Source organism: Urocampus carinirostris, chromosome 6, assembly GCF_059441175.1.
Source record: "Urocampus carinirostris isolate Australia breed hairy pipefish chromosome 6, RoL_Ucar_1.0, whole genome shotgun sequence".
Classification (NCBI taxonomy): domain Eukaryota; kingdom Metazoa; phylum Chordata; class Actinopteri; order Syngnathiformes; family Syngnathidae; genus Urocampus; species Urocampus carinirostris.
Window position 1 is genome coordinate 2740001 of NC_142354.1, and position 22723 is coordinate 2762723.

A 22723-nucleotide genomic window follows, 5' to 3' on the forward strand; every position below is an offset into this window, starting at 1 on the left:
TTTTTGTCCGGGTTTCTCAGGTCTTTCAGCTCCTGTTCCCCGCGGACGCAAGGGCAATAAGATCAAGAGTCCGTTGAGTGTTCCTGAGTTAAAGAACGCAGACTGGCTGGCCCACTGCAACCCCGAAGTGGTCCTGCAAGACGACAGCTACAAGAAGCACCTCAAACAACACTGCAACAAGTCAGTGCAGCCTTCTCTTAACTTCATTCACAGTATTTCTTTTAAATAAACCTATAGCACCTACACTGTTAGGCAGGGGCAAGAAAAGCTACTGGACTAGTTCTTGGTTTGATAATTTTAACTATTTTGCACACCTGCCAATGGAAATATCCCAGTTTTTATTTTTTATTTTTCAAAATACTTGTTTATACTGTTCATATTCTTAGCTGTTATTCATTATTCACTGTCCTACTCCTCTAACAAAATATATTTCCCTATTGTGGGATGAATAAAGTATTATCTCATCTTATCTTATCTTATCTTATTTCAGTTTATTTGACCGTTCATCCACTCTAATTCTGGTTAGTAAATCTACTATTAGTCTCAAAATGTATTTTTATGTGCACCGGTAGGATTTTACAATCAACCTAAATCTGTTTTTTTGTATCGGAATTAAAAGGCGTACAATAATACAATTCAGGGCAGCACGGTGTCGCAGTGGTTAGCGCCTGTGCAGTACAGTTCTGAGGTCATGAGATCAAACTTTCCTGTGTGGAGTTTGCATGTTCTCCCAGTGCTTGCGTGGGTTTCCTCCGGGCACTGCAGTTTCCTCCCACATTCCAAAAACATGCATGTCAGGTTAATTGGCCGGTCGAAATTGTCCCTCGGTGTAAATGAGTGAGTGAATGGTTGTCTGTCTCTGTGTGCCCTGCGACTGGCTGTCAACCAGTTCAAAGTGTCCCCTGCCGAAAATAGCTGGGATAGGCTCTAGCACCCCTACGAACCTACTGAAGAAAAGCGTGCAGATAATGGATGGAATAATTCAATTCAAGTTTAAATGACAATTTCAGATAAATGACAAGAAGGTTCATTAACTAACCAAAGGAAACACAACACGGTGTTTTCCAATTCAGGCATACATGGGTATAGCTGGTTTCTCAAAGTTTATGAGTCCACAGTGAGGGGGGTTTTTAAGGGTTATTGTTCTATCTTCGTTATTCATTATCCATTATCCGTTATCGGTCAGTTCATAATACGCTACAAAGCCTAGGAGCCGGGACACTTACTCTCAGCCAAAAGGCCAAGCTAAGGTCCTAGCCCTAAAGCCTTGCTGCGATCATTGCGAATGCACCGTTCCCGGAGGTACTGCAATACCGGGCCGATGCGTGGAGTGGACAGAGCAAGCTCTTATTCCATCTCCGGATTGCAAAAATCAAAGATCATGGCAAAGGCCAAGCTAAGGACTGACATAGCATCAAAGCCACAGTCCAAAAACAACAAGGCCAAGCTAAGGACCTAGCATCAAAGTCTTGCAGTGAACAGCAAAGGAATAACTCAATTCCTATTTTGGCTTTGATGAGAAGCTCTATGAAGAATCATATTGTAATGCCCCTCGATGTGATTGATGGTTCACTCAATTGCTGATTAAGTCTCGTTGACAATTTAATAGCAACATAACAAGCAGTAGAACATTTACACAAGAGTTACTGTTGGTCAAACTCGCACTGTTCAGGTGCACAGGCGGTCTAACTTCAAAGCACATTACTTCAAAGCCCAAAGCTTCTGCATCTGTCGCCTCCCCCCTCTCTCGTGAGACGTCTTTTCTCAAAGGGACCATACATGAACACAGGCAACAACAACAAAAGTAACTGAGATGACAATATCTGTCAGATTCATGGTCTGGGGTAGCTTGCCACTTTTCAATTGTCCAATGGATCGAGCCTGTAAAATTGTCTAAAAGGTCAATGTCAGCAATGACACAGCTTCCATCTCTGCCGGATGGTGGATGCAGGCGTTGACATGCTTCACGTCCAGACGCATGGTGTCGTGAAGCGTCACCACCCCCTCCATCAAGTCACTCTCAAACGTACCTACAGCCTCCTTTTTCTCCCAAATAATGTGTTGAGAGCAATGTTGCCTCTAATTTTCCACGGGTCTGAGCGTTCACACAAAGTCGGTGAGCAACACTTAAAACAACAGTGAGCAACCATAATCCCAAGTGTGGCAAGATAATTCATTATCAAACATGTCCAAAACTTGACATCAAGTTACATTTTGCTGAGTGTCCGGCAATGCAAAATTATTTTTGTCTTTTGAATGAATTGACTCATGTACTATCTCAAAGGTTGTACGGCCTACAAACGTCGTTTGTTCTTACAAGATATCCATTTCTTTTTATTTCCTGATATTTTTTTTTGCATAACATTAACATTTTTGGGGGCTTATTTAGTCGGTTGTAAGATACAGAACTGTTCTTAATCACATTTTTTTAGTGGAAGTACAATGTTGGCAACAAGATTGACTTGATATAATAGGAAATTATTTGAATGCAACACAAACTTTTTCTTCTTTTTTCCGTGGTTTTTTTCTACTTTTTTTTTTAATTCCTTTAAAAAAATCTCATTGTGTTTACTTTTTTCCTACATTTCTTTCTTTTCTTTTTTTCTGGCTTTTTTCTAACTTTTTCTTTCTTTTTTTCTCTTCCTTTTGTTTCTTTTTTTCTCAGCTTTTCACTACTTTTTCCATTTTGGTATTTTTTTCTTTTTTGTTCTATTCCCCCCTTCCTTTAAGTCGTTTTGTGCATAATATTTGGTCATGTTGGGATTAAAGAAGCAAAAACAACCTGAAGAGCCGTTTAGGACCCAAAAGAGCCGGTTCCTTTTAGTGAGCCGAGCCGAAGAAGCCGGCTCTCGACAAACGCTACTAACTACTAAACATCGTTCTACTTCGACTCGACCAAAAATACCGCATTTAGGACACAACGTCAGGGGAACCTGTGTATTTTTACCTTCATGCACTGTAACTTTGACTTAAGTGGCTTCTTAATTAGTAATTTTGAGCCCTCATTTTTGTGCGCTGGCTAGATTTTCTTGTGTGCTGAGAATGTGCGAGCAGTGCGCAATTGCGCACGCGCGCAGCTTAGAGGGAACACTGGTTGAGAGTCCCGGAAGAAAAAGCAGATAAGTGAGTCTCATGCTATTAAAATAGCAAATTTTTAGTAGTAGTATTAAAAAAAAATGCACGTTTGTAAGATGTTGATGTATTACTTTAGTTTGCTATAGTCTTTGATCTGTGCAGCCCTTTGAGACTCCTTGTGATTAAGGGCTATACAAATAAACATGACTTGATTCAACTCCTTAGATTTTTTGTTTTTTGAATGATATATTATCAATAATAATTGAACGTTAGCACCAAATTGTGTAGTTATTAGTAATTTCATATGTCTGCGTGGGGAAAAAAAAGTAAAATACAAAACCGTTTTAGCGTTTTACTCACAGAACAGATTTATAGTCAAACAACACTAAATCCCTGAAAATGCAAAACAAAATACCAATTAAAAGTACAGTGGGACCTCGGTTATTGCGGTTAATGTTGACCAAAACCACCCGCGATAAGTGAAAATCCGCGCAGTAGCAGCTCACCTTCAAAAAGAAAAAAAAATAATGTTTTTTTTTTTTGTTTTGTTTTTAAATTATTATTTTTTAGACCCGGTTAACGGGGATCAAAACCACCCGCAAAAAGTGAAAATCTGCGAAGTAGCGACGACCCTTCAAAAAGAAAAAAAAAAAAATCTCATCTCATTATCTGCACCGCTTATCCTTATTAGCGTCGCGGAGGGGCTGGAGCCCATCCCAGCCATCTCCGGGCAGTGGGCAGGGGACACCCTGAACTGGTTGCCAGCCAATCGCAGCTGCAAATCACATTAGTTCTCGCAGCTAGCTGCATTCTTTATCGACGCACGAGCCGAGTGATCCACCGCTAAGAGTCGTACAGCTGGGCGATTTTACGTCCACTCGGGACGATCGGAGACAAATTCACGACAGGGTTTTTACTTGTGCCGCACCGCAGGTGCCGTTCGGTTGCTCCCGCGAGCGAGCCCCTAACCCGCGGCGCGGGTACTTTCGGGCGCGATACGCACGACACCGACACAGTTACTGGGGTCCCGCGCACGTCCACCGCCACCTGTCGTCGCGCCGCGCTACTGGGGTCGTTGGACGAGCGGGCTCCCCCCAGTTACGCGGGTGGCCCGATCACGCCCGCCGCCTTTTCTCGCGTCGCGCCGTGTGACGCCGCGTCCGCCGAACTTGCTCTGTCGCGCGGCCCGGGAGTGATTTTTTTTTTTTTTTTAACCATTACAGACCGCGAAGCTCTGATGCCGTGAACGTCGAACCGCAAAGTAGCGAGGTCCCACTGTATTACTCTTCAGTGCTATGAATAAATGATAAAATGCAAAAAATTTAGACACAGACCCTCTGATAAACACCCCAAAAATATGAATTAAGTAAAACAAAAAGCAAAAGATCACCTGTAAGATTAAAAGATTGAATGCACTCTGGTTCAAAGCAACCAATATCATAAAATGAGTACAAATTTGGCTGATTTATCTGCTTTTTTGCATTACTTTTTCTTTTTTTTTTTGTCTTCTGTATTGAACATCATTATTACCCCCCCCCCCCCCCCAAAAAAACCACCTGTAGAGCCTGTCTGTGTTTGTAAACAAGTGTGACCTATTGAAGCTCTCCAAACATTGTTGAAGCAGATTAGCAGAATTTATGTCAGTTTATAAACCCATTGACACAAAAAGATACGCGCTGGATTTCTTTTTTTGAAGGTACTGGGAAAAAAAACGAAAAATTGGCCTTGAAAGTGCTTAAAAAGTGCTTAAATTTGGCAATGAAAAGAGTGTATGATGCCTTAAAGAGAGAGGTTTGTTTTTTGAATCCAAGCAACGCCTTGCTAACGGTAGCTATTAATAATCTTAAATCCTGTCTGTCGTCTATGCTGGCATACGTGTTCCGTCGGCAGTGAGCAATGACGAAAGACTGACTTTCGGCACTCGCTGTAATTTCTATGATGTCTAGGATATTTATATCTAACTCACTTTTTAAGGGGGTTACATGTGCTAATGCTGCTTTAGGATTCTCTCCACTTTATGTGCTTGACCACTATGTACCACTTACAGTGGGACCTCGCTACTTAGCGGTTCCACGTTCGCGGGTTCAGAGCTTCGCGGGTCTAAAAAATAATAATGATAAAATAAAATAATTATTAATTTTTTTTTTAAAGCATTTTTGAAGGGACATCGCTACTTCGTGGTTCAACGTTTGCGGGTTTAGAGCTTCGCAGGTCGAAAAAAAATAATAATAATAATTTTAAAAATAAAAATAAAAATGATATATCTTTTTTTTTTTTTTTTCTTAAGCCATTTTTGAAGGGGCGTCGCTACTTCGTGGTTTCATGTTCGCGGGTTCAGAGCTTCGCAGGTCCAAAAAATGATAATATTTAAAAAAAAAATGTTTTTAAATAAAAAAATATATATTTTAAGCATTTTTGAAGGGGCGTCGCTACTTCGCGGATTTTCAGTTTTCGTGGGTGGTTTTGGTCCCCATTAACCGCAATAACCGAGGGATTTCTGTATTCTAAAATGTTCACTATTTGTGAAATGGCTTATCAGCAACATTCCCATAATTTGGACTGTCTCTCTTATCCTGATTTGCATTTGTGTGTTTTTTGTGCAGGGTTTTGCTGAGGGTGAGAATGTTATACTATCTGAAGGTGGAAGTACTGGGTGACGCAGCCAATCAGGCTCTGGAGGGCACGCCAGCCAGGTACCTATTGCCTTGACCCCAAAATTAAATAGTTCATAAATATTGGACACTGTGAGGGCCGTCTTTTCTACTGGGTTTGTACGGTGCTTAAGATGTTTGAAAATACTTGAATTTTAATGTTTGGTATTCAAGGTTTGAAAAGTGCTTAAATTTTAAGTGTAGTGCTTTTAAATGCTTGAATGTTTCTTAGGTTAGTTGTTGGACTGGGGTCAAGAGCTAGGGTTTCAAATAAGGGTTTTAAACTTATTTTACGGTTCCCAAAAAAAAGATAAGGGCTAAGGTAAGAAACTAAGGTTTAGGCTCCTTATTAGGGTATTAAACTAAATTTGGGGTTCTCAAATAGGGTTCGGGCTTGGGTCACAACTAGTTAGGAATAGATTTAGGGTTAGGAACAAGGATTTGAGCTCCATAGTGCTTTTCTAATTTCTAGTTCAAAATAGGGTTCTAAACTGAATGTTGGTTGGTTGGATCCCTTAACCCACATATGTCAGAGTCAAGGCCCGCGGGCCACATTAGGCCCGCGAGAGGGTTTTACCTGGCCCGCGTGACGATATCAATATATTATTAGATCCGGCCCGCAGGCCGCTGCAAGCCAGCAGCCCGCAGTACGCATGAATACTACAGGCGGTTTGATTTATTCAGCAGTCGATCAGCAGCAGTCATTAGCATAACAGCAAAAATTAGCCCACAGATACCCATCAACAATGGCTAAACGGAAGGTGGACACTGAAAACCGGGGCTTTCAAACAAGGTGGGAGTTGGAGTACATGTTCACGGAGGTAGCTGGAAAACCTGTGTGTCTGCTATGTGGAGAAAGTGTGGCGGTGATGAAAGAGTATAATATTAGACGGCATCATGAAACAAAACACACGGAGAAAACAAAGATTCTGGACATAGAACAAAGGCTACAGAGGGTCGAGGAATTTAAACGAGGTCTCAAATCTCGACAGGGTCTGTTCAGAAAAGCCCAGTCACAAAGGGAGGCTGCTGTCAAGGCCAGTTTTATTTTAGCAGAGGAGATCGCCAAATCAGCCCGGCCATTTACCGAGGGGGATTTCATCAAAAACTGTATGCTTAAAGTCTGTGACGAACTTTGCCCAGGCAAAAGACAACTTTTTTCAAACATCAGCCTGAGCAGAAATACCATTGCCGATCGCGTAGACCTGTTGTCTAACAATCTAAAAGAGCAGCTTGTTACAAAGGGGAAATATTTCATCGCATATTCCCTGGCTGTGGACGAGAGCACAGACATTTCTGACATTGCCCAGTTGTCAGTTTTCATCCGCGGAGTGGACTCCAGCCTCAACTTGACAGAGGAGTTGTTAGCGCTACGTCCTATGCACGGCACAACTACTGGACATGATTTGTATGAAGAGGTCTCAAGATGTGTAAACGAGATGGAGCTGTCTTGGGAAAAACTCGTGAGTCTGACAACAGACGGAGCACCTGCGATGTGTGGACACAGGAGTGGACTGGTGGCAAAGATCTCCTCTCTCTCCTCAGTACTTCTTTCTGAACTAGGTGCATATTCACTCATAAACATCCATACGTCTACACCCCACTTTAACCTCACCCACATCAATCTTGAAGATATCTCTTTCCACTCCACCAGTTTTCCTTTGCTTTAACACTTACAAACACAGCCACTCCTTCTCTAGCATGTCCACCCGTAACTCCAGACTTTCTACCATAGATACCTCCAAGCTGTAATTCACCCTGTCCTATACAGGACTGTCTCAGAAAATTAGAATATTGCTGATTTTGGCTTACAGCTGAAAAAAAAACTCAAATCCTATCTCAAAATATTAGAATACTTCCTCAGACCAAGTAAAAAAATAATTTTATAACAGCAAAACTAAATCAAACATTTGAAAATGTCCATTGATGCACTCAGTACTTGGTTGGGAATCCTTTTGCACAGATTACTGCATCAATCCGGTGTGGCATGGAGGCAATCAGCCTGTGGCATTGCTGAGGTGTTATTGATGCCCAGGATGCTTCGATAGCGGCCTTCAGCTCATTTGCATTTGTAGGTCTGGTGTCTTTCATCTTCTTCTTAACTATACCCCACAAATTCTTGATGGGGTTCAGGTCAGGGGAATTAGCAGGCCAATCAAGGACAGTGATGCCATGGTCAGTGCACCAGTTACTGGTGGTTTTGGCACTGTGGGCAGGTGCCAGATCATGCTGGAAAATGAAATCCTCATCTCCATAGAGCTTTTCAGCAGATGGAAGCATGTAGTGCTCTAAAATCTCTTGGTACACAGTTGCATTTACTCTGGACTTGATGAAACACAGTGGACCAACACCAGCAGCTGACATGGCTCCCCAAACCATTGCTGACTGTGGGAACTTCACACTGGATTTCAAGCAACTTGGATTTTGCTCCTCTCCAGCCTTTCTCCAGACTCTGGCGCCTTGACTTCCAAATGAAATGCAAAACTTGCTTTCGTCTGAAAAGAGGACTTTGGACCACTCTGCAACTGTCCAGTGCTTCTTCTCCATAGCCCAAGTCAGACGCTTCTTCCGTTGTCTTGAGTTCAGAAGTGGCTTGACCATGGGAATACGGATATTGTAGCCCATTTCCCGGACACGTCTGTGAACTGTGGCTTTTGATACCTGGACTCCAGCTTCAGCCCACTGTCTTTGAAGCTCCCCCAAATTCTGGAAGCGGCTCTTCTTCACAATTTTGTTAAGGCTGCGGTCATCTCTCTTGGTTGTGCAGCGTTTCCGGCCACAGACTTTTTGTGGATATGCTTTGAAACTGCACTCTGTGAACAGCCTGCTCTTTGAGAAATTTCTTTTTGTGTCTTACCCTCCTGATGGAGGGTATCAATGATGGTCCTCTGGACAGCAGTCAGATCAGCAGTCTTCCCCATACTTGTGATTTAGTTTACTGAACCAAGCTGAGGGTTTTTAAGGCTCAGGAAACCCTCGCAAGGTGTTTCGAGTTAATTAGATGATTCAGGTGATTAGTTGAATAGCCTACTTGTATACTTTTTCATGATATTCTAATATTTTGAGATAGGATTTTTGAGTTTTCTTAAGCTGTAAGCCAAATTCAGCAATATTAAAATAATAAAAGGCTTGAAATAGTTCAGTTGATGTGTAATGAATCCAGAATGTATGACATTTTAGTTTTTTTAATTGCATTACAGAAAATAAAGAACTTTATCACAATATTCTAATTTTCTGAGACAGTCCTGTATTCTTTGTTTCACTCAAGACTAACACATCAACCTTCCTTTCAGTCATCATCTCTCCAATCTCCTCTTTCTTCCACATCCTCTCACATTTAGTGACCCTATAACTGGGGTTCGCGAGACCTTTCGGTCTTCCGCTGCCCTTTTCTTGCTTTGCTGTCCCTTAGGGAGTAAATATAGAGATGAGAGGATCCCCAGTCCCCTCGCTCCCTCCACTTTAGTCGCCTCTTACAACACGCAGCGGGCCACGGTGGTAGAATTCTCACCCACCTCCCAGAGCAAGGATCTATATACACACTGTGTGTGTGTATCATATATAATATACATGTTTATGTCACTGGTGACTTCTTGACTCCTGTTACTTATGTCTGAAACACGGATATTCATATCTACTCTCCAGAAAACTGGACGTGTCACTGCCTGACATTGACTATATTGAGATTCCAGCGTCATGGTGGGACGCTGAGGCAGACAAATCTTTGCTCGTCGGCGTCCACAAACACGGTAAGTTTTCTGATGGGACAGTTAACTCTTGGAGAAGAGAGACCTTTTTAATCGTGTACCTCTTGATTAGGCTACGAGCGCTACAACGCGATGCGCGCAGATGCCGACCTGTGCTTTCTGAAAATAGTCGGCATGCCCGATGTCACCGCACTTTCTGTTGAGCAGGGAGGAGGAGAGACGGTTGCTGATATCACCGACAGGTAAAGCCACGCTGAGAAAACAAAATTAATTGTCAACAACATTTAAGGCAAAATGCACTAGCCCAGGGATTGGCAACCTCTGGCTCGCAAGCCATATGTTGCCATTTTAATGAGTGCATCTGGCTCGGAGATAAAATGAAGGCAAAGCAAAACGTATCTGTTTTGTTTATAGCGTTTACAAAGCTAAATGTAGTGCACACAAAGCCGATACATCTGATGGTATGGGCTTGTATTTATCGGGCACATTTTGAACGACAGTTTACAGTCAAGATGTCACATGAAGGTGATGTACATCGCTAAGGAATCGTTTATATCGGGGGTCTCTCGTTGTGCCTACTGGCACCAGGGTGCTCCTAAGGACAGTTGAGGTTCCCGCAGACCATTTCTGAAAATAGCTCACCATTGTGATTTTCCAGTAAAATATTTTTTTAATTAACCTGGTAATGATATTTTGACAACAAGATAAGTTGTTATTTTACAAATTCTAATAAATAAGTTCCAAATCATGGGCTTAATGGACAAAAAAAAATCTATACCAGTATAGATCCATTTTTTTAGCAATTAATTAGGAGAGTAGAATGAGAATGTATCAGTGTATCAAACAAATGTATTAATTTATCTTCGAATTGATTTATTTTTCAGGAAATACAAAATATGTAATACCAATTTATGGGTTTCATAAAGCGAATGAGCCAAAATTGTCCTTTTGTTTTTGCTCACTATCTGGCTCCCTTTTTTGCTTTGTACATTTTTTTGCATGCCATCCAGCTGACATTTTTCTTTTTTTTGCTCGTTGTAAGCTACTTTTTGTCATCCTTTCTAATTAGATATTTAGCTTTGTTTTTCATTTTCTGTCCGGCTATTTAGATGGCTGTCTACTCTTTTAGCTAGTTTTCTAGATCCTGTTTAGTTTTGTCATTGTTTACTTTTTAAGATACCTTTTTAGCTATTTAGTAATACATCTAGCTAAGGTGCCATCCTAGAAATTTATATCAAACTGGGTCCCCTTTGCTCTAATTGGTAACAAAAAGTAGCTCTCAGCTTAAAAAGGGTTGTAGACACCTGCTTTTGTTAGAAGCTCATTAAATAATCTCTGTTCACTGTTGAAATACTTTATAAGGAAACACACAAAATAAAACGTAACCCCCCGAAAACGCCAGCAAAGCACCGTAAGCAATTTGATTGGGTAAGTGGTAGGAATAGAAGGAGCAATGCAAAAGGACTCCGCTTTGTCTCACACCCAACGCTGTCTGCGCTGAAGGTAAATATGTCTGTATCCTCGTTCACAGTATTTCGTGACATTTTTAAAATTACTTTGATTGCACAACGAAACTATTATTTAGAACAAAAATAACCATAAAAATGAGCATTGAGTAACCTTTGGAGGTAGACAAATTTTAAGTGGTACTGTGTATATTTTTAGTATATGGGACACTGGCTCTGGCATTTTTATTGTTTCATAGGATTTATCAAATCATCAAATGTCACACAGTGAAATAAAATGTGTTGAAGAACGAGTAGAATAAGTCAAAAATTTAGGTTTCACGGCTCTTTGAGTCAAAAAGGTTACAGATCCTTGCAATTACCAAAGATAAAACGAGCCACAACAATAACTTTTTGAAATTAGTTGCAGTTAGTAAGACAAAGTTTGGAAGAACAACATAATCGTAAAATAATTTGCCAAAGTGATATTTTGGCAATTACCATTTTTGCAGCTAGTGGTCTTGTAATTATTGTCCACGGCTATTGCATCCATTAAAGAATGATTTAATTTATTATTAAGGCTGGTCATCAATTTACATTATTTTTTTGTGATTAATCACATGACTTTTTTGATTAACTGTGATTTATTTCAAATTTCAAACTTCTCCTTACATGGATGCTTGACTCCATACCAGCTGTTCCTGGAAAAACATTTTGTATATTTTAAATTCAAACGCATCGACCTGGTGCATTTTTAAAGCAAAATCAAGAAGCTAGATATATAACGAATGTGGGCTCTTGTAAACTATTGAATCATAAATACACTAGTTATGAAGAGCAATGACACAGCATAGAATTCACACCCATAAAGCATGGCGAACAAAAAGGAGTTTAATGCAAAAAAATGTGCTCGTGATCTTCCTAAAAATAACTTGTGCGATGAGGTTTTTATGGTTTGTGGGTGGAACCAGAGTATCGGGCGAAAAACAACTAAGGCACAGGGAGAATATGAAAACTCCCTACAGAGATGTCAGTCGCTAGAATTTAACCCAGGACCATTGAACTGTGAGGCAGACTATCAAACCAATTAGCCAGCGCGAATCTTGTGTTTTTATTTTGCGCTACTTTTTAATTGCATTTTTGTTTTAATTGAAGTGTTATATCATTGGTCGCGCTAACACTTTCAAGATTCAAAATACACTATGTTTTCTAACATTTACTGAAAAGTTGACATTTTAGGTTTACTTTTTTCTTTCGAGAAAACTTTTGGTTGAAAAATACTGGGTGCCCAATTTTCGGTGCATTGCTAATGACAAGATAAAAATATTAGTGATTGTCTATGCCTTTTGTGTCCGGGCAGCGCTGCAAAAGTGGATGACATTATTGAAAGCACGAACAATAAACGTGAAGGAGGAGAAGACCGAGATGACAACGGCAAGGTTTGTTTATACCTCATTGTACTGTTCAAACTGCCGACCGTCATTGGTGGGTAATAAACACATTACCTGACAAAGCTTCCTCGAAAATAATGGACTATTTTCAATGTAACGAGCCGCTGCAAGCTAGTTGTTGCCGTGCTTTGCAGTTTGTTTTAGTGGCCATACTGACTTGTGTGCCAGCCCTGCTTTTTGACAGCTAGCATACATCAACCTATCACAGTCGCACCCACAGTCACGCTCACCCAACAGACACACATACAACATGCTCCCATGATACCATGTGCTGTATGCTGTGTGCTGTCTACTGCAGAACACAATGCACCACACGTTAATAAAATGATCTGAAATGAATGACGTTGATATCAATGACTAAAAAGACAATTCATTTCAAAATATGTGATGCAGTGAATAAGCGATAACTGAAGTAGCAAGGGGTCTATGTACATACACTTATTTATTTTTCACACTGCGACACTTCAGCTGTTATTAGCCTATAGATGTTAAATAAAGTATACTAGATAATACGATCACCTAGACTTCTGACATGAGTACGCCAAATTACAGGTGGAATTGAAAAAAAGTGTTTGCTTTACGCTTTGGAGAAAAGGTTCTATTTTGACACGTCCCTTTTCTGAGAAGAAACAGCCACCCATGTCTATAACCAGGGTTGGGTAGGGTTACTTTAACTTGATTACTTTCAATTACTTTTGGATTACTCCAATACCAAATATGCTAATAAAAGACAAAAGAAACTAAATATGAATAAAATTATGACTCACAACACGTGGTAAGCTTTCTCTCCTGGCTTTGAACTCTTTGATCCTCAGCAAAAGTGACATAAAATGTGACAGAAACAAAATGAAAATAAATCCAAACAGCTTGCCAACATAATTTTTGCCGTTCCATGTATTCCGTTACTGCCCATGCCTGCACAAAATTTAGTAATTTTATTCATAGTTTATTTTATTCTTTTATTAGCATATTTGGTATTGGAGTAATCCAAAAGTAATTGAAAGTAATCAAGTTAAAGTAACCCTACCCAAACCTGTCTATAACGTTAAACTCTGCTCGTGCTACATTTTTGAGTCTTGTTCCTAATTGGCAGTTACTTCTCCTGCATCCTCACTAGCACATAGGAGCGAGTAGACTAGAGCCTTGTCAGTTTCAGACCCATAGTGTAACTATATGGATAGTCAGTGGCACAGTCGGGTAACAGCCACTGCTGTGAAAGCTCCCCAGAATGCTGTTTTCTGTTCTAGGCTCTGATATGTAAGTAGTCCTTTGTGTTGTCTGTATAGCCTTTTTGACTTTTGCTCATTTGCACTGCTTTAAGGGAGAAGGAAGTTTCATGAGTACCGGTGCCTCTGACCAGCCGGAACGAAGCAATGTACTAGGTCAGTATCCCCCTTTCATGTCTTGACCTATTACCAAACAGAACTCTTGGGCTAAATTCACATACTGCAGAAAAATATAACCCGATTTGGATTTTCCTTTGCCCGTTCGCGATCTCCATCTAAATTTTCTAAGAAAGTCATGAACAGCAATATATATATATATATATATATATATATATATATATATATATATATATATATATTATACTGTCAGTATATATTTAGTATATATTTAGTATTGCTGGGTCATTGTATGAATAGAATTTGCAGATGTCTTGGTTAGTGGCTCAAAAACATTTAAAATTCTTTTTTTATCATTATTTATCAAAAGGCATTTATCAATCAGTCAAAGTGGCTCAGCCAGCAACTTGTAAGTCTATTTTTGAAAGGCTAAATGGCATAAAGGATATCTAAATGTTGTCCAGTTCTAGATTTGCAAATCAAAATAGCCACCTGTGAGCCCTGTGTGGTCCTAGATGTTGTATAAATTCTGGGGTCGCCACAGGTCTGTTTCCTTCAGAATTTTCCTAAGTGAACGCGAGGATTCCGAGGGACAAAATCCTCTGACGTTTTTCCAGGACTCAGAACTATAGTTAAATCTGTAACTTTTCCCCTTTTTGGTTCCTCCCGACCGCCAGAGGCGGTGTTTCAAGCACTAAATGACAAATACCTGCGTAATCATGAGGAATCCCACAAACAGCTCTTACTGAGATCCCTCAGAAAGACCGGCGACTATTTTAAACGATGTGAGTAAGAGCACATAGACTTTGAAGAACCTTCCAAAAGTGCCTTCAGGGAAGCCAGAGAAGCGGCAACAGCCCTGGTCGAAAGCCCCCTTGTTGGGACAACTTATCCTGTTTGCAGCTCCGCACAGACCACCGCCCCCGAGCCACCCTGTGACTGCAAACAGCACCATAGCCTAAGAGGCAGTGATAACCGTCACTTGGCGGCTTTGGGCCACACAGAGTGGAACATGGTTTGTATGGAAAGCCTGGTCCTTCTCCAAGGAACCCAGTCAAGAGGAAAATGATTAGCGCAGCACCTTTGTACCCACCGACTACAGGGGCACAAGGGCGGCCTTCACAAAGCGGGTGAAAAGTGAAACGGAGCCCCCAAAACTGTCAATGGCGGCCACTGTAGGCAAACCGGAGAAAACGCTGTTGTCGATAAACGATTGGGACATCAAAGTAGGCGTCCTGAAATTACTCTCCCTGGGTTGCCGTACGTAAAAGCACAGATGTCGGCAACATGTGGAATGGCAATACCTTTAGATAGCAGTTGAGCCTCCTGAGGGCCAGAATAGGCCAGAACCCACTGGTAATCTTTAACAAATGCCATATGAAATTTTAAAAATTTTAAATTACACAATAGCAAGGTACCAAATAAGTACCTGGATATCATACACATCTATGAGGCTAAAGTATGAAAATTATTCAATTCTAGCAGTGATGTTTACCTTTTATGCTTGGCAGAATCGCACACGGCGGGCACTGACTTGTGTCCCCAAGATGCCACACTGGTGACAACTGCGTTCAGCCGAGGGGTTGGAATTGGAACAGGGGTTGCAGCCCTGCATGTGGTCCAAGCGCGGCCCCTTTGGCCCACTGGACCAGCACTAACAGCCCGCCTACGTCGTCTCATCACTGCATACCAGCGCTTTTCACTGCGCCGCGAGGTTATACGCCCTGATTTTACGTCGCACGACAGCCTGGATGGGCTGAGGGCAGCCACCAGTACCCATTTTGGGCACCATGGCAACCTGTCGTGGCAACTGGGCGAGGATTTGAGGCGTTGCGTTTCGGCCCACACAGAATCCGACCTTGTTTTTATGCAGTGGCAAAGAAGGTAAGAATGTGACTGAAAAGTGACTTTGTCAATGCTTTATCATGATTTAGCATTTCTCATTGAAGTACCGTACTTTTCAGACTTAGTCTCTCCACAATATAAAGTCGCACCAGCCAAAACATGCATAATTAAGGAAAAAACATATTAGTCACACTATGAATATCCATCCATCCATTACCTGCACCGCTTATCCTCAGTAGGATTGTGGGGTGTCTCACCATAGCATAAGTTGCGCCTGCGGCCAAATTAAAAAACAAAAAACAAAAACAAAACCCTGTCACCTATTGTCCAGCCAATCCAGCACTAGCTGGCCTGTGGTTACTAAGGCCCAGCACAGCCTGAGCTCAACAAATTAACTAGATTTGAGGGACCAAGCCCGAGATAACCAAATTTTCAAATTTTATTAGTGAGCAATTAGAAATAGTGATTTTGATGCACAGCCTGACACATGCAGAAAGGGGCATGGTGTCTGTTTAGCCAGTCAGAAATCAGAACCCAATGCATGATGAAAATCCGCAAATTCACAAAGTAAAATGTAATACAGAGGTGGATCCCTTTACGTTCCGATGGCCCGCCGTCAGACTGTTGATAATCTAATTTGTGTGTGTGCAATGTCATCGGTGACTGAAATTCGTCATGCCACATATCATTGGGAAGCTTAAACTCTTAGGATTCAAGATATGCTGACCAATGCAGTATTTACTCATCACAGAAACATCACCATCAGTCTGAAACAAGATAGCCGAAAACTATAAAGCCAATAATAGCTCACCAATAAGTACCCTGGAAGTCAGCTGATTATAGGATTCCCCGCAAACATTGTGTCGTTCCATCCAAAACTGTCCAGTGAATCTAGCAGTGTAAAATATTTACTCCAAAACACCCGATAATGTCGACAGACCTAAAGAATCCGCTTAAAAGCATTTCTGCATCATTGGACGTTCCTTGTTGCAATCCGTTTTTTTTTCCACATGATATCTGTCTAAAAATAAACAAGAGTTGTAAAATGATTTCCAATATGTCTGTTAGCCTCTGACCTTTTGATTGACACAACTCTCTGTCAAAATTAGGCCTTTCTAATGGTCCACAGCCCGCATTAGCCTATAAGGGCCTGTATTGATAAAACCGAGACTGCCTTCTTTAGCTCCAAATATCTTTAGCCAATAGTAACCGATTCAAATGATCATTAATACATTGGTTAGCTCATGAGATTCTAAACAAAACCAAACGCAGATATTCACTGTGTATTCAGTTTAGACCCCAAAATAAACGTGAGTAACACTATTCGTGATTCATTTTTATGCACCATTATTATGTGCATGTTCACACAATCATTGATTGACTTCCGGAAAAAGTCAAACAACTCTTTCAAAATGTCTAAAAAAAATGTTAAGGGGTTAAAGTGCAAATAAAATAAAATAATGAATATGCAATTACAAAAATATGCCAATGTAGACAGGTAAAAATCCGCAGTTTGAACGTTTTTTTTGAAAGGCTTAAGCCTATATTATCCTCAGACTTGTTTGACAACACGTCATGGAGTGTAGGTAAGTCAACACTTTGAACATTTAAATGTAAAAACCAGGTGTCCCTAATGTTTGTGTTAAAACTACCAACAAATAAACTTGTAAATTGTTTTTAATCTTTGTGACTGCACAAAGCAAATTGCAAAGAGACTTCTGCGTGAAAGGCAGACATCCTAAAAAGTAAAATCAGAAAATTATGTTTTTCCGTATATCAGGGAGTTAATTTTATTTCAGGAGACTGCTGCCTTCGAAGGTCAGATGGGGATGAATGGAAACACGGGAATAATTTAATCATTTTCATTCATCTAAGCCAAGTGTGAATAAAATACACAATCTAAAAGTTTATTTTTGTGAGGGACAAAGTGAGGTTTTTTTTTTTTTGCTTTTTCCTGCTGTGTTTAAACACCAAGTTATGAGAGGCCGTTTATAAAATTATAATAGTTTTCACATGTAACAACATCATTCTGCACAACTATACTCACGTACCGACAGAGTCATTCCCGTGCATAAACATTACTATACTCTCTTTCATACTACCATGCTCTCATTCAAACTAATATACTCTCTTACTCATACAACAATATTCTCATACAAAAATACTATACTCTTTCACACATACTAACATACTATTATACACACACTACTGTACTCTCACACATACCACTATACTGTCCTATATACACTACTATATTCTTTCACACATATACTATACTCTCATACACACACTACTATATTATTTCATACATATTGCTATAGTTTCATACCCACATTACTACAATCTCTCACACATACTACTATACTTTTACACAAACACTACTATACTCTTATACAAACACTACTATACTTTCGCTCATATTACTATACAGTCATACCCACACTAATATTTTGTCTCATCCATACTACTTTACTCTCTCAAATATACTACTATATTCTCCTACACATACTACTATACTGAGGTCAACTTTAGTTTGAGGTCGAACTTTACAACATGTACACACAGATCAATGTGCATCGCCTTGGTTATCAAAAGAACCCAAAGTAAAACAACATTGAGATGTGACGTGATCATTAATAGATGTGAAAAACCCTATAGTAATAGCAATTTTAATGGTGTTTGAGAAAGAATTGTAGTGTGTGAGAGGGTATAATTGTGTATGAATGTCGATAGTTGCGTGCGTGCGTCCATGCTGGAGTATAGTAGTATGTGTGAGAGTATAGTAGTATTTGTGAGAGTATAAAAGTATGTTAGTGAAAGCACAGTAGTGTGTGTATATGAGACTAAAAGTTTGTGTGTGAGAGTATAAAAGTATGTGTGAGAGTATAATAGTTTGTGTGAGAGAGTAAAGTAATGTGCATGAGATAGTATAGTTGTGTGTCTGCATGGGTATGAGAGTATGGTTTTGCACGTTTGAGAGTATGATGTTATATGTGAGAGCAAGTATGATTTATTTTTCAAATGGCCTCTCATACCAAGGTGTTTGCTCTTTGTCAGATGGAGCCGGCGTGAGCAGATGGACTTCTACCGCACAGTGTCGTCTTTCGGAGTGGCCTATGATCCAGAGAGAAAAGCTTTCGACTGGTCTCAATTTCGCGTCCTGGCAAGACTGGAGAGGAAGACAGATGACAGCCTCGAAAGATACTTCAACTCCTTTGTCAACATGTGTCGTGCTGCCTGTAAACTGCCGCCCAGGAAAGAAGAAGGTGACAAATATCTCCTGGCCTGCATCTCTGCAAATCTCTGGTGTTATTATTTGTCTTTTCTATGTTGCAATCATCTCTGAAGCTTTTTGTCTTGCTGTCCTGTCTATGACAGGTATGGGCAACTATTTCAAGTCGGGGTTAAAAGATTTGGCCAAGGGGCCGATCTTTGAGAACTATCCATTTTTTTAATTTATGAATAAATATACATGCAGATTATATTTATTTTTAAATAGATTAGTTTCATTAAATTGTTTCCAAAACATTAACAATTAAAGCAAAATGATTTATTAGGTCCCCATTTTAGGCACTTAATTTGATATCTATTTTTTTTAGTATTTCTGTAGTTGTCCACCCATCCATTATCTGCACCGCTTATCCTCAGTAGGGTCGCGGAGGTGCTGGAGCCCATCCTAACTATTTTCGAGCAGTAGGCAGGGGACACCCTGAACTGGTTGCTAGCCTGTCGCAGTACTGTAATTGTATTCTTTTGTTTTTTTTGTAGTATTTCTGCTGTCATATTTTTGTATTATTTCTTGAGTATTTTTGTAGTATTACTCAGGGTTCCCGTTGGTCCTTGAAAAGACATTGAATTCATTATTTTGAAAATAAGGCCTTATTTGGCATTAAAATGTCTCATCTCATCTCATTAGCCATACCGCTTAGCCTCATTAGGGTCGCGGGGGGGCTGGAGCCCATCCCAGCCATCTCCAGGCAGTGGGCAGGGGACACCCTGAACTGGTTGCCAGCCAGTCACAGGGCACACAGGGACAGACAGCTCATTCGCTCATTCACACCTAGGGACAATTTAGACCGGCCAATTCACCTGAAATGCATGTTTTTGGAATGTGGGAGGAAACCGGAGTGCCCGGGGGAAACCCACGCAAGCACGGGGAGAACATACAAACTCCGCACAGGAAGTCTGGAGCTGGATTTGAACCCACAACAGGTTCCCGAGACATGAACTGTGCCGCACAAGCGCTAACCACTGCGCCGCCGTGCTGCCCGCATTAAAATGTATTTTATGCAATTTTTCTAAAGTTTTAAAAGTGTGATCACATTAATAAGACTTATATTTGTTTGAACTAAAACCATTTAGCAACCCAGTCTCCTCAGACGATTCTTGTTCGCCCTCCAGTACGTCACTCCTCAGTTCAGAGTGGAGGTCAGCCGCTCCCAGTTGGCCGTAAGAGTTTAGCATGCTCTGACCGCCAGCGGCAGAGTTGAAAGGGAAACCATTAAGGGTATCCTTAGAGGCCTTTCTCCCAGTTATATTTATCAACTGTCTTTTTTAATAATTCACCGATTTACTTTCGTGGCAACCTTGCATGACCACAATAACGGAACTATCAAAACGGTATGTGGTTTCAGTCGGGCTTTCACTGCAGTCCCATGTCTTTGATCTACCGACAGAAACATTCTTTTGGACCATGGGAAAGTGTAAATTTAATGAGAAGTGGCGGTCCGACAAACGTTTTTGACATGGCTAAAAACTGTGCCAGGTAATGTGCAGAATGTATTGTGAGCATGAAATATTTGTGTTTTTTTTATTTCTATTTTATTTGTTTATATTGTTGTTTTATTTTTGTTCAACTCAATCTCAAATTTGGTTTCAAAAGCAATTAAAATTGAGTGTAGCTTATGTTAAGCTGTGGGAACCCTGATTACTGTAGGTTTATTTATTTATTTATTTTTATTTCTGCAGTAGTATTTGTGTAATATTACTACAGCAGTATCCTTGCATTTTTTCTGGAGTAGAATTTTGCAGTATAACGGTATTATTTTTTAGTATTATTGTAGCTGTATGTTGTAATTCTGTCGTTTTTGTTGTATGTCTGTCATAATATTTATGTAGTAGTATTTTTGTATTATAGTTATACTGTAGTGGTATTTTGTAGTATTTGTCTTGCTGTCAGTCACCCCTCTTGAGGGATATGACCAAGGTAGATAGATAGATAGCATTTTATTTCACTGACAGAAAAATGTTGTTAGATTGAAGGTTCAAATTTGCATGCTTGTATCATGCTGTCATTGCATGCAAATGTAGACATGTCTGTAAATTATAGTACAGCGGTACCTCTTTATACAAGCACGTCCACAAAGGAGAATTTCGATACACACGTTTTTTTGCCTGCTGTAGGACGGGAAATCAAGAGGCTACCCCTAGAGACCACTTGTGACCACTCACCACCATTAGCTCGGTCCAGTTTGTGAATGTGTCTCCCACCATAAGGCACATGAATCCGTGCCCTTGGTTTTACCTGTAGAATACCCGTATTCTGCAGCATGTTTGTTTTGATGGCATTTCTTTTATCACGTTTCATAGCATCTTCCTTTTGTGACTTTTTGTGAACTTATCCATGAAAGGGAGAGGCTAAGGTGGTTGAGGATAAAAAAGGTGGATGACGACAATTGAAACAAAGTAAAAAAAAAATAGAAAAACATGAGCATGATGTTTTGGTGAATGTACAAGCCAATGAGTAAAATCTTGGCGTCCACAAAGGAGATTAAAGAGGTTCTGCCTAAGTAGGAGAAAGTTGCAGCTTTTTTGGGGAAAAAAAATCCAGCAGAAATGGCAACTGGTCATGCGACAGCTCGCTTACACATTTCCGCAACATTTTGAAAGGGAAGCATCGACAAATTCCCTCTTTTTTAAAAGACCAATAGAAAGTGATAGCGTTGTGAGTCCAGATAAGAGGGCAAAAGAAAGTGATTAATTAAAACTAAAACAGCCCAAAAACAAAATTGTGCTGATAAAAAAGTTAGTTTCCAATTTCATTAAAAGTTACAATAACTTTAAGTGCTTATGGATCATCAAAAGTCGTGCGCTGTCACTTCTCACGCAACTCCCGCACCTGCGCACCACACACACACTTTCGTAACGGTAACCCAAGTACCTCCATAGTAAATGTTCTTAATAAACTCTCATTTAACGATCCTTTTTGTCATGTCGTTTTCGCTCCATAATTTACTTTTACAAGTAAACAAATCCGTAAGATCATTTCTAATATGGCTTTTAGCCTCTGACATCACTCTCGGCCAACTGCAGGTTTTTTTTTCACGGTCCGCAGCCCGCATAAGCCTAAGGGGGCCTATATTATTAAAACCTACATCGCCTACTCTAGCTCCGAACATCTTTAGCCAAAAATGACCTACAGTGAATAAAATAAGTACTTGAACACCCTGCTATTTTGCTATTTCTCCCACTTAGAAATAATGAAGGGGTCTGAAATTTTCACCGTTGGTGCATGTCCACTGTGAGAGAGGTAAATTAAAAAGAAAAATCCAGAAATTGTAATGCATGATTTTTTTTAACAATTTATTTGTGTGATACAGCTGCAAATAAGTTTTTAAACACCTGTGTGTCATCTAGATCTCTGACCCTGAAAGACCTGTTAGTCTGCCCATTAGAAGTCTACCTGCACTCCATGTATCATCCTGTCTGAGGTCGTTAGCTGCATAAAGATATATGTCCACCCCATAGAATCAATCAGTAAGACTTTAACTTGGAACATGGCAAAGACCAAAGAGCTGTCCAAAGACACCAGAGACTAAATTGTACATCTCCATAAGGCTAGAAAAGGCTACGTAGCAATTACCAAGCAGCTTGGTGAAAAAAGGTCCACTGTTGGAGCAATCATTAGGAAATCCCTGAAGCTAAACATGACGGTCAATCTCAATCGGAGTGGAGCCCCATGCAAGATATAACTTTGTGGGGTCTCAATGATTCTAAGTAAGGTGAGGAATCAACCCGGAACTACACGACAGGAGTTGGTCAAAGAGCTGGGACCACCGTTTGCAAGGTTACTGTCATACACTAAGACATCATGGTTTGAAATCATGCATGGCACGAAAGGTTCCCCTGCTTAAACCAGCACATGTCAAGGCCCGTCTTAAGTTTGCACATGACCATTTGAATGATACAGAGGAGTCATGGGAGAAT

General features: G+C 40.3%; 1 protein-coding gene and 1 pseudogene across 4 annotated transcripts in view; one reads left to right on the forward strand and one right to left on the reverse strand.

The window, feature by feature from the left end:
- The window catches only part of chd6 (chromodomain helicase DNA binding protein 6), a 137533-nt gene that overhangs the window by 72092 nt on the left and 42718 nt on the right, over positions 1 to 22723 (forward strand). For all 4 annotated transcript variants that reach the window (XM_088337463.1, XM_088337464.1, XM_088337467.1 and 1 more), the window contains 8 exons: positions 21 to 180; positions 5679 to 5768; positions 9372 to 9475; positions 9546 to 9675; positions 12239 to 12317; positions 13651 to 13711; positions 15184 to 15556; positions 18575 to 18783. In XM_088337463.1, coding sequence (XP_088193589.1) covers positions 21 to 180; positions 5679 to 5768; positions 9372 to 9475; positions 9546 to 9675; positions 12239 to 12317; positions 13651 to 13711; positions 15184 to 15556; positions 18575 to 18783 — 1206 coding nt within the window. The remainder of the gene's footprint in view (positions 1 to 20; positions 181 to 5678; positions 5769 to 9371; positions 9476 to 9545; positions 9676 to 12238; positions 12318 to 13650; positions 13712 to 15183; positions 15557 to 18574; positions 18784 to 22723) is intronic.
- LOC148363549 (U2 spliceosomal RNA) lies at positions 1281 to 1400 on the reverse strand (annotated as a pseudogene).